Source organism: Myotis davidii, unplaced genomic scaffold (assembly GCF_000327345.1).
Source record: "Myotis davidii unplaced genomic scaffold, ASM32734v1 scaffold17, whole genome shotgun sequence".
NCBI classification, from domain to species: Eukaryota; Metazoa; Chordata; class Mammalia; order Chiroptera; family Vespertilionidae; genus Myotis; species Myotis davidii.
The window spans coordinates 4778849-4791085 of NW_006288624.1; the positions used below are offsets into that span (position 1 = coordinate 4778849).

General features: G+C 36.9%; 1 protein-coding gene across 2 annotated transcripts in view; it reads right to left on the reverse strand.

Moving 5' to 3' along the window:
- Positions 1–12237, reverse strand: part of MPP5 (membrane protein, palmitoylated 5) — a 64203-nt gene that overhangs the window by 16545 nt on the left and 35421 nt on the right. The window contains exons 8-12 of one of the 2 annotated variants that reach the window (XM_006760781.2): positions 9024–9207; positions 4912–4983; positions 4479–4550; positions 2041–2208; positions 1204–1406 (exon numbers count right to left, since the gene is read on the reverse strand). In XM_006760781.2, the coding sequence (XP_006760844.1) occupies positions 1204–1406; positions 2041–2208; positions 4479–4550; positions 4912–4983; positions 9024–9207 (699 nt within the window). Of the gene's footprint in view, positions 1–1005; positions 1407–2040; positions 2209–4478; positions 4551–4911; positions 4984–9023; positions 9208–12237 lie in introns of those variants that run through there. The other variant, XM_006760780.2, reaches the window with a different exon arrangement.

Genomic DNA, 12237 nt, shown 5'->3' on the forward strand with positions numbered 1-12237 from the left:
TTGTTGTTGTTGCCATTAATCCTCACCCAAGGATATTTTTCCATTGATTTTTAGGGAGAGTGGAAGAGAGAGGGAAAGACAGAGAGAAACATTAATGTGAAAGAAACACATCAACTGGTTGCCTCCTTACCTCACAAGCCCCGAACAGGGTCTGGGCCGGGGAGAAGCCTGCAACCAAGGTATGTGCCCTGGACAGGAATGAAACCTGCAACTCTTTGGTCCACAGGCAGAAGCTCTATCCACTGAGCCAAACCAGCTATGGCAGGAGGTATGGCTTTCACCTCGCCTTTGCCACCACATGACAGTGTGCCATCAACTGAAGCACTCCATCAAAATGGGAATTACAGGGAAATACCTCCCTTTTATTAACCTAAAAACATTAAGACAATATGTTTAACTTCTCAATGTTCTTTGGTACATCTGCTGGCACTTTAACTTCTTCTTTGGTACATCTGCTGGCACAAATAATATAAGAATTCTGAAGGAGTTTAGTAAAAACATTTATACTTCTCTCAGTAGACTAAACTCTTTTATCTACTAAAAATAAAAAAACACCAAAGAAAAATCTATTATTTCAAGAGAGTCATTTTATTTATTTTCATTATTATTATTTTGTTATCCTCATTAGAGGATATGTTTTTATTGATTTTTTTAGAAAGAGAGAAAGGGAGAGAAAGAGCTAAACATCGAGTGGTTGCTTCCTGTATGTGCCCTGACCAGGTATCAAACCTGCAACCTAGGTATGTACCCTGAATGGGAACTGAACTAATAACCTTTTGGTGTATGGGACAACACTCCAAGGGAACCATTTTAGAGTCAATTTCCTTTCCTATACATCTATTTATTAACTACTGCTTATATTTCCTGAGTTGACATACTCAGTAGATTCATTAAATTTTAGCCTGAAGCTGTCTAGTCTAGAAAAACTTTTCCACAATAAACAATCTTAAAAATCCCAAATCTCTAAGTTACTGTACTAAATTTTAGAAAATATGTACATGTATATGTGTAGGTATGTATGTATTTGACTCTGAGGAAATCGAGATTTAGCAATCTGTCTGATTTCAGATAGGGAGTCAGTGGAGAAAAGCTGTATAAGAACTTAATTATGTCCCATGGTTCTTTGACCAAAATATAGTTTTCACTAAATTACTTTGCAAAAAATGCCCTCAAGTTCAACACCGTAAACCAAAACAGCTTTACCTGTGTACGAAGACTTAAAAGACATATTTTCCCAGAGTTGATCACTTGCCGTACAGAATCTATGCTGGTTCCATACAGATTTTTCTCAAATTCACCATGCTCAATGAACTTTCCAGCTGCTATGTCTGCTTCGAATGCTTGCCGAGAAACAAAGTGGTAATCTCTACCGGCTACTTCGTGGTCTCGCCTATTGCGAGTTGTATCTAGACAGACAAAATCAGGTAAAAATAATTGGTATTGATCATGGTAAGGATGTAGGGTAATTTTGCTAATCAGAAAAAAGTTTTATTTCATAATACAGATTATAAAATAATGAACTGAGGAAATGTTAAGAACCCACGTGTTTAATTTAACACTGGTTTTATTTCTAGATTGAGAAATGAACAAAAATTTGTTTTTTGTATGCTATTAATAGTTATATTAATAACAATATATTTTATGTTTACACTTTAAATTACTTCATCTTGCATTTAAAACACTACTATTCACCTTTTTTGAAGTATATTTAGGTGCTATATAAGGTACCATATAATTTTAAAACAGAACTTCTGTTTTCAGAGATTTGTCTAAATTTCTATCTTCTCCATCAGTTGTTGAAACCAGATGATTCCATATTGAACAGGGAATTATAAGAAGTGCAAAATGAAATTCATTTAGAAAGTGATCATTACCATATTCTTAGGAAAACTGAAATTTCTCAAGAAGATCTGGTTAAAACAGTTTTTCTTTCCTGGACAACAATGTTTTGATAAAATGAATGAAAAATTGCCCGTGTAAGTTAGATTCTAAAACGGTGAACTGAAAAGCACAGGAAAATGGAAATGCATCCAAACTTACGAGGAACTGCAGCTGCAAAGCGGTCTTTCTCTTTGTTCATGAGCCTCTGACGTAATTCATTCTGGCCACAGTTCTGTGGACCAATCAAAATGATAGGTCTTTTCCTATTTGCTGGCTGATGATAAAGTGACATTTCCTCATAAGTTAAGATTTCTTCATTGTCATAGTCTTTAGAAAAAGAAAAAGTTAAGCTCTTTAGACAGAATTATTGCTATGTAATAAATATACACTCATAGGTCTTCCGAAAAAACTGAAAAGAGCACAATTTATTACTAAAAACACTTAACTTTTTGGATCAAGATAGTATTATATCATGAGTATTTTCCCCTGTCATTATAGCCTTTCCAGGATATTATGAAAATAAATCAGACAATATATGAATCATTCTAGAAATTTTTATTGCTTCTCTTATTTCAGACTGAATGTTTAATATAATATCACAATACTGACGCTTATGTAAGATAGCTAGTTTGCAGCCAGTACTTTTATGGAGGAGGGAGGGCACACCAGGTGATAAACTAATGCGAATAACATCTACCATTTTTGCAAAATGATGACACTAGCACATTATTTAGAGGGTTGGTTTAAGGATCAGACCTAATGTGCATGCTGAGCACAATACGTGGCATGAACATTCAAAATAGTGGCTACAACCAGAGGTATCAGAGAAAGCTGGAATACTTTTCTGAGATTATATAACTTGCCATCACACTTCCTGCTTTTATATTTACTTTGTTCTGGAATACTTGAGGTCATGATTCAAGAAGAGGTATAAATTACGAAGGTGGGGTAACATTCCTAAAGCCCATAATTCAGATGAAATCAGAGCTATTAAGCGGTAAGAACAAAGGTAGACAATAGCAGCCTGCCATCTTCTCACGCATACTAGTTCATCTGACTGCGAAAGAAGGTCAGATGTGTAGTCAGACCTTCCCAGCTGCAAGTTCCATGGGGGCAGGGGACCATCTTAGCTGTGCCAGTGCTTAGTACAGAGCACAGAGCACAGAGTAGGAACTATATTTGCTTTAAATGTCAGCTCAACCATATCTTAGTTGTAAGAACTTAAGCAGGTTACTTTAATATCTGAATTTGAATTTATTAATCTGTATGCTCAAAGAATTTATTGTGAGAACTAAATGGATGAAGGTATTGAAAGTATATATAGTTAGCCTCCCTAGAATAAAAGTTATTATAAATGAGTTAATAAAAATATTAATTATGACGACACCTTCCCTTCCCAAAATACTTTTCACTCTGAAAAACCAGAGTTCCTTCTTCTAACATGTATAATCAGACTGTGGCAGCACTGTGATTTACAGACTTAGTTTATAATCTGTAGATTACAGATTTGCAAAATTTCTAGAGTATAATAGCTTCATTAGCGCTGAATTAATTAATTTTAGTGCACTTCAAAACATGAAAAACAGATTTAATCACCTACCCAAATATAGAGTAAAGGATTAAAAATTCAATAAATCTTCTTAGTTACATAAATATAACAAAGCGTTAAGGTTGTTTATTTTGGAAAAAAATTTTATTAAAGTAAATAGAATCTCTGATACAGTTTTATATGGAGTTTTTCAACAATCTATAACAGTTTTTTCATTGATTTAACTTATGCTGCCTAAAAAACCTTCAAGGTACTGAGAGAATAAGTCTTACAAATTGTTTAAGAAGTTAAGGATTGACTTTACTTTATTATTTGGCTTGTTTCTAACATGAACCAAAGCAGAGGTAGAATATCTAATGCCCATACGGACCAACCAAGAAGGCAATGAGAGCAGGAAATCAGGTTTGGTTTATAAAAATTGGATGTTGTGGAAACTGTTAAACTAAGACAGTAGTAGGTGCCCAATATAAAGGCAACAGCCATCATCAGGTACAGCAGAGTGTTGTCACCTGGGAATATGAGTCACATGTTATTAGAGCTTTTGATTTTAAGAGAAGTATCAACTTTAAAATAGAACAAAAAAACTACATGTACCTGACTCTGCCAGCAGGCAGCAGGCTCTGTGGAATGAGTTGTCTTAGTAACAGGAGTTACTATAGACAAAATATTGTTTACTTAAAATACAGCTATATTGTCAGAATTTGTTAGAAGCATGTATCAATTTCACAAATAAAGAGTTTGAGTAGAAAAAAAGTGGAGAAATTTCAATTCTATTTCCTCAAAATTAGAGAAATATCAATATAACACTATATATATTCATTGTACTTTAATTTTTATATCAATTTTTCTCCAAATTCAAAACACTGCATTACTCATAGGATTCTAAAAGAAAATAATTTTTGTTAAGTGACTTTCTTAAGCTGTTGTGTCACATTAAGAGGCAAAACAGGACCAGAAACAAAACTACCTGAAAATATCAATTTAATTTCTTTCAAGTGCTAAATATTGGGCCTATATAAATTCAGCTATCTCTGAGAGTGGAACTTACCATCATTTTTATTGGCATTATATAAAACCTTTTTCCTTTTCTTTTTATTCTTCTTTGCACACCATAATTTTCCTGTTGAATAATCATAAACATAACTATAAATGTGGTATTTGTTTCCTCAAAAAAGCTACATATTTCAAATAGAAGCACTCAAATAGTTAATTTAAATTTATAAACATTACATTTTTCATAGAAAAACTGCTTTCCAGGGAAGTATTTACAATTTTCTATTAATTTCACATTATAGACTAGCAATCTTTAATATTTAAATCCTGTCCTTTCTTTATAGTTCTAAGATAACCAGTTTTGCCTTTCACATCACTCTTGCCATAATATATCTTTCATGCCAGTTCTAACTGATATGTAAATTTAAACATACTTACAGATGAAGACCCAAGAAATTGCTCATTAATGCCAAATAAAAATGTCCAACCTGATTTTTCTGGCTCCTTGTCTTCCTCTATGGTTTGCTTCATGGCTTCCCTTTGCTGTTGAAAGCTTTTCCCTTAATAGTAGAAAGGAAAAAGAGTAAAATATTTAAGAGAGAAGAACAGAAGTATTTTTTTAAAAAATCAAGGGAAAACACCAGGAGTAACTACTCATTTATATTCCCTCCTAATTCCTTCTGCCACCTATGAGAGTATATCAGCTATGATTATAAATAAGCCTCCAAATGTTTAACATATTACGTTTCAACCTCACTCTCAACCAATTCTAAGACATTTATTACTAGACTATCTCGCCTATTATTATAAAAGATAAATCATAAACTAGTGTTAGAAAATTTAATAGGTCAATTTTTACAAAGCTTTCATTGAGTAGTTACTAAATGGAAAGTACTAAGCTGAATCTTACAACACTTCTGATCATTCAGAATTACGGGAAATCAAGCAAATTCATTCTAGAAGTTAACTTTACAAAATAATATGTGAACATTCATCACTTTTTAATTCCAAGACACTACCCAACATATTCCCTTTCATTTATCCTTTTCTTTCCATCTTTTTCTTTGTATGTATATATATGTATGTATACATTTTAATGATTTTTAAAATTTCCACCTTTACTAATGATACAAATAAATGAAAACATTGTTTTTCCTCTAAGGATTATGTTTTTAATATAGGAAGCTTTCAAGGTTTTTGACCTTCATTTTCTTTTAAGACATCTACTTTAGAACCAAATGAATTTTTTTCTGAAGTCTGAAAATAATTTTTACTTTAAAAATTCTGGTCTACTTTTACATTTTATTTTTATATCTAATTCTTCCCATTTCACGCCAGGGATTCTTAAACATCGATAGGCAATTTCCATCTGTCTACAGGAACAACCTGTAGAATGCAGTGTGTTTCATAAAAGCACAAGTGAAAATATTGAGTTTGACACACATAAGAACCATTAAAGGAAATCAGGTTATCTCCAGAGCTATATAGATTGCATTTCTAGTGAAACAAATAACTATGACTAGAAGGAAAAGTTTAAGAGCATTAATATTTAAAAATGAATATTTGTCTTTAACAGAGTAAAAAAATAAGGAACAAAATCCTAATATATAAAAAGCCAGGGGCCATAACAACCGAAACTACTGGATGGATGACCCAACAACAGGCTAGGGAGCTGAGGAAGCAGGAGGAAAGGTCACCATGAGGGGACTCCCGCCTGGATCAGGGGCATGGCTAGCCTTCAAACTGCAGGTGGCCCTTAGCCCAGGCCAGCCAGTGCCCCAGAGGGGATCCCCGCTATGATTGGGGGCATGGCCAGCCTTCAAAACGCGGGCGGCCCCTAGCCCGGGGAGGCCTCCTAGCCGAGGACGCCCGAGTCTGTTCTGGACCTAGGGCTGCGCTCTCCCCGCGAGCGACTTGGAGGCCACCAGTGTCTAAGTGCCAGTCTTTGGGAGGTGGGAGTGCATCTATTGTCCACCAAAAAGTAGGACTATTGAACCGTTCACAGTCTCAGTGCAGGCATGGGTCTGTGGCTGATGGGATGGAGGCCAAACCAAACCAAAACAGCAGAAACACCCTGCCCACCTTGGTGGGTGCAGCTGCAGTCCACATGGGCCTGGGCAGTGTAGAAAGTGCTACCTTCTCCGGGGTCCTGTGCTGGCACTACCGCCTCGCTCACCCTCAAGCCCCCCTGAGTCTTGATAACAAAGTGTGTAGGTCATCCTGCAGGAGTTGTGCCATTCTGGGTGCTTTTGCCCAAAGATACCCTTTGGGATGAATTCAGGGCCACATCTCACTTCTCATGAGACTGGAAGAACCATGTAAAAGGAATTCGACAAAAGCTTTCCACCTGTTTATTCTTTTAAATGCATAAAATGACCTTAAAAAAAGCATTTGGGCCACCTAAGAGAGAATGCACTTTCTGGCCAGAGCATGCAAGATTCTTTTGCCCAATACGTTAAAGGAAGTAGAGAGCTGGCACAATGGAAATGGCCCTGGTACCCTATGAGACCACGGGAATGGGGTTGTAGAAATTCCACAAGCCTCATGCCACCTTCTCCTTTGCAAACCACACCATCCAGATCCACCAGGACTGAAGGCAACTGGGAGTCATAGCTGCGGTTTGGGACGTGGTAAGCAAATCCTTGGGGGCCTCTGAAAACATCTGCAATTGATTATAAGACTGGTCTTTATTTAAAAAGAAATAAAAGAACAGCTTTGTTGAGATATAATTCATATACTGTACATGTCACCTAAAGTGTTCAATGAACTAGTTTTTTAATGTAAATTCAGAGTGGTACAACCATCACCATGCTCAATTTTTAAATATTTTCATGACCCCATGAAAATATTTAAAAGAACTTCTACCCACTAGAATCACTTTCCTGATCATCTTCCCCAAAATAAATTGCATTTTAAGGGTGGGTAAAGGAAAGTTGAGGGAAGTTAAAATACTGCACAAAGGATATTGTAAAATGACAAAGCCCAAAGTGAAGATTATGTGTTTTCTTTTTGAATTTTTTTTTATTGATTTCAGAGAGAAAGGGAGAGGGAGAGATAGATAGAAACATCAATGATAAGAATCACTGATCTGCTGCCTCCCACAGGCCCCCTACTGGGGATCGAGCCCGCAACCCAGGCATGTGCCCCTGGACCAGAATCAAACGTGGGACCCTTCAGTCCACAGGCTGATGCTCTCTTCATTAAGCCAAATTGGCCAAGGCCATGTGTTTTCTTTAAGTTCTGCATGGTTGTAATGGTCCCCAAATCTATACTAATAAAAGGGTAATATGCTAATTAGAGCGGACGTCTTCTGGACATCCTTCCTGACAAAGCCACAGTGGCTGCGAGAGCTAAGGCTCAGGCCAGCAGTGGCAGCAGCAGCAGCAGGGTAATGGGGGCGGTGCCTTCCGTTGATCGGCCAGGTCGTCTCCCACAGAGGGAGGCCAGGCTGGGGGCCACGGCAGAGGCAGTTAGGGGCGATCAGGCTGGCAGTGCAAGGTAGGGGCAATTAGGCTGGCAGGGGGGCAAGGTAGGGGCGATCAGGCCAACAGGCAAAGGGGGTTAGGGGCAATCAGGCAGGCGAGCGGTTAGGAGCCAGCGGTCCTGGATTGCAAGAGGGATGTCTGACTGCCGGTTTAGGCCTGATCCCACAGGGGGCCCCAGATTGGAGAGGGTGCAGGCTGGGCCGAGGAACACCCCTCCCCACCATGCACTAATTTCGTGCAGTGGGCCTCTAGTAATTTTAATAATTTACATAGTAAGATGTTTAAAAACATTATAGTGTGATACTTCTTTGGCACATTTTTATAGTATGCACACGTAACTATTTTTGAGATAGAATCAGACATTAATAGGAGATGGACACTACGACCTCTAAAAAATCCTTCTAACAGAAAACCATTATCAAACTCAAACTAAGGTGGGTCCATTTATTTGTACTATAAAAGACCTGCAAATGATATCACTGAAATCTCCTTGACTCATCTATATACTTTCAGAAACTCAATGTAATCAATCTGTCAATAAACACCAGTTCTAAATATTTATAGGCTACACCTGGCATGGTAAGGATATCCAATTGGTATTTGGCAGAAGCACTGAGTAGAGAACCATGATGGCTGCCCAATACTCCAGGATTTTTGAGGAATGTCCTGCAGCTGATATTGTGAAGAATCAAGGGTAAAGCATCAGCCACTCAACTTAATATGAGAAGCTCTTCATTCCTCCTTTCCTGAATTATGACCAAATATAGACAAATTTGTTTCCAGCTTTTGCATTTAAAAGCAGATGACTTTTTACTTTCTGTAATCCACACACATAAATACCATTTGTAATACTTTAAGCAATTAAAAAATAAAATTAAATTTAAAAAAAGAATAAATGTAAATATTATATTACATCATAATTTCATCTAAAGCCCAACAAATTGGTCACAATTATATTCAAGATATTTATGCTACAGTTGCAACATAAAAACCCAACTGCATGAAAAAGCAATTACATCATTTTTAAAAGGCATGAAAAAGAGTTTCCTCCATGAAGGTCTGTTTTTTAAATGTTCTTTTAACTATATATGTACTTTCTACTATATTGTCCTTACCTGGAACAAGTCCAGCTAGAGGTTGATTATCTTCATCCCCATCCCTGTAGGCCTGCCACCAGTTTGGATCTTCCTGACTGATGACATGAAGTATATCCCCTTTTTGAAAAGAGAGACCTAACTCTCGACATGGGACGTATGGGTCATCTGAAGGGTCATAGTCAAAATGAGCTTTTACATGGATCTAAAAGATAAAAAGGGTAAAAAAAATAATGTTGAAATGGCAACACAAAATACTTAGCATAAATATAATTAAAATGTTATGGTTTTCCATTAGTGCAAAGAAATTATGAGCTGAAAGAGGGAAGTTTAGTTAAATAACTATTTCGGGGGCAGTATTTTCTTAGGCTCATCTGTTTTCTTCAGTTAAAGTTCATCTCTCTGCTGACTGCATACATGTACAAGGGTATGCAAATAATTATCATTAGTTACTAACAAGCTGAGGTACTAAGGGGCTTCAAGGCTTAAGAGAAACAGAAGGAATATAATAAAGCCCCCCAACCCCCGCCCCTGCCTGTCTCCCTTCCTGATCTGCAAAAAACAAGAACTCTGCAGTGCCCCCCAGAAATCTCCAATCTATAAAACAGACCTCTTGATTTTTCTCCTCAAATCTGTTTTCCCTCCAGAGTTCCCTTTAATAAGCAGCACACTATCCACCCAGTTGTTCAAGCATCCTTGCCTCCTCCTTCCTTTACCCTCCACATTCATTACAAGGTCCTGTTATTTCTACTTCCAGAACACAGCCTGATTAATTTTTTCCACTGCCACAGCTATTATCTAAGTTTAAGCCATCATCATACTTCATAATGACTTCAGCAACAGTTTCCTAAATCTCCTTGCTTCCTTATTGGCTTTACTGATCCAATTTATACACAGAAGCCAGAAATGTTTTGTTTTTTGTTTTTAAAATAAAAATCAAATCATTTACTATATTTAAAATCCAAACTCCCTGCCATGGCCAAGGAAACCTGCTTGACCTGGCCCTATCAACCTCTCTAGCTTCATCTCATAGAATCCCCTCCTCACCTTTTTACTCTCCTTTGCTCTATGCCCACAGGCTTTCCAAAAACAAAGTTCTTGAGATATTTTACTTGAAAGCTCTTCTGGCAATTAATAGGCTTGGCTTCATCTCATTTTATGGTCTTGGCTTCATGCTGCCTTCTCCAAGAGGCCTTTCCTGACCATCTTATGTAATTGATTCCATTTATTTTTACTCTCAATGTTCATACTGTGCTTATTCCTCCCTTACCACTTACTGCAAATTATAATTATTTTGTCATGTTCATTATTATAAACCCAGTGCTTAGCACAGTGCCTAGTACACAAAAGAGATCCAACAGATGTTCATTGTAAGGAAAATAATTATTTGGGACTCCTAAGAATATATTTCAATAATTAAAATTAACACCACTGGGCTAGTGGTTAATTCTATGGTTTGTATCCCTTCACTGTAACTTCAGCATCCTCCTATCCTGAGCCTTTAAGTTTCCCTTAAACTACTTTTCTCTATCCTCCCAACCTTTACCCCACAAATCAAAAGACTTCATGAAGGCATGTTCCCAGTTTTATTAAGAGTTCGTTGGACGGAAAATAAACAGTGATGCAGAAACCTAGTATTTAGTGGCTTTGTGGGACATTACCTGTGACACTACACAGCAGTTAAGAGCATAGGTTCTGGAATAGGCATGGGTTCTAGTCCTGACTCAGTCACTTACCAATAGTGGGCTTGGGCAATTAACTTGACTATTCTAGTTCTAGTTTCAATGCCTGTTGAATGGGAATAATAAAGATATCTATATTTCATGGGGATGCTGTGAGAATTAAATGAGATAAAATATGTAAAACAATCAGTACTGTGCCTGGCACAGAGTAAATATAATAGCTAACATTTATTGGATAATCAGTACTCTGAATTTTCTAGTGCATATTCCATCACTAATAAGCAGTGTGATCCCACTACATTTCAATTTACTCCTATGTTCATCTCATGGCACACATAAACTAATTACTAAAATCTATGGCACACTAAAATATATCTATTTTTGCCGATCTGACAAAACAATAGGTATAATTTTAATTCATTCACACTGGAAGGCTATTATTGTGTTAGCTGTTGTCATTTTCTAATTTGACAGTGTAAGGGAAAAGAGGTCAGTGCTCCTGACTAAATAGTCAGGTACTGCAGGTTTTAAAAATTCTTGGGGCACACTGAAAATCGCTGGATTAGAACATTACTATATGAAAAATGTGCCTTCAGCTCAAATATTCTATTTCCTCTCTCCATATTTTTTCAATTATATTGTGAAATATAATCTAAAGTTTTATAGACCTGTCTGGGAATTCTAACTTGTTTCTAAGTCAATGTGGAGAGAGAGAAACAGCACAGCTTAAGCAATTCATGAGTCCTGGGATAAATGTGTCAGTCACCCAGGAAGCAAACTACAGAAGTGCCAAAACTCGTGTCCTCTGCAAATGATAAAGTAGCCACTTGTTGCTGTGTGTGATGCATAAGGGGGTACCTCTCCTGACACTTGCTTTTGTCATTCGTGACATTATAGTTGAGCCAGTGAGCATATTACAATTTTACACCTACAGTACTTTATCTATAGAAAGATACCTTTGCTCTTACTAGATCTTGACCTGTACCATAATGATGCTCAAAAACTGGTTTTAATTTCTTAATCTCATAGATAATTATTCTGCATATATCAACAAAACTTATGATTTCCTGCCCTGGCCAATGTTGTTCAGTGGTTGGAGCATCGGTTTGTGCACCGAAGGGTTCATTCCTCACCCTCGGTCGGGTACATGCAGGAGGCAACTGGTCAATGTGTTCAACTCACATCGAAGTTTTTCTCTCTTCCCCCCTCCCTCCCACTTTTTCTGAAAAGCAATAGAAAAAATATCCTTAGGTGAGGATTATCAGCAACAACAAATAATGATTTCTTATCACTGTTTTCTTTTTTTGAAACCTTCAGTGCAAGCTTTAATAATAGTTCATTTTAAGCCAGTTATGTTTATAAAAACTTTACAAGAGATATTGCAATTAAGAGTTCTTCACAATAAAAGGAAATGAAGGAAAAAATATTGCACAACATTGTTTCTATTTTGAAAAGATCTCTACATATCAAATACTGTATTATTTATTTTTTAAAACTCCTTACTCTAGGACAGCCGTGGGCAAACTATGGCCCCCCGGGCGGGGGTGGGCCCG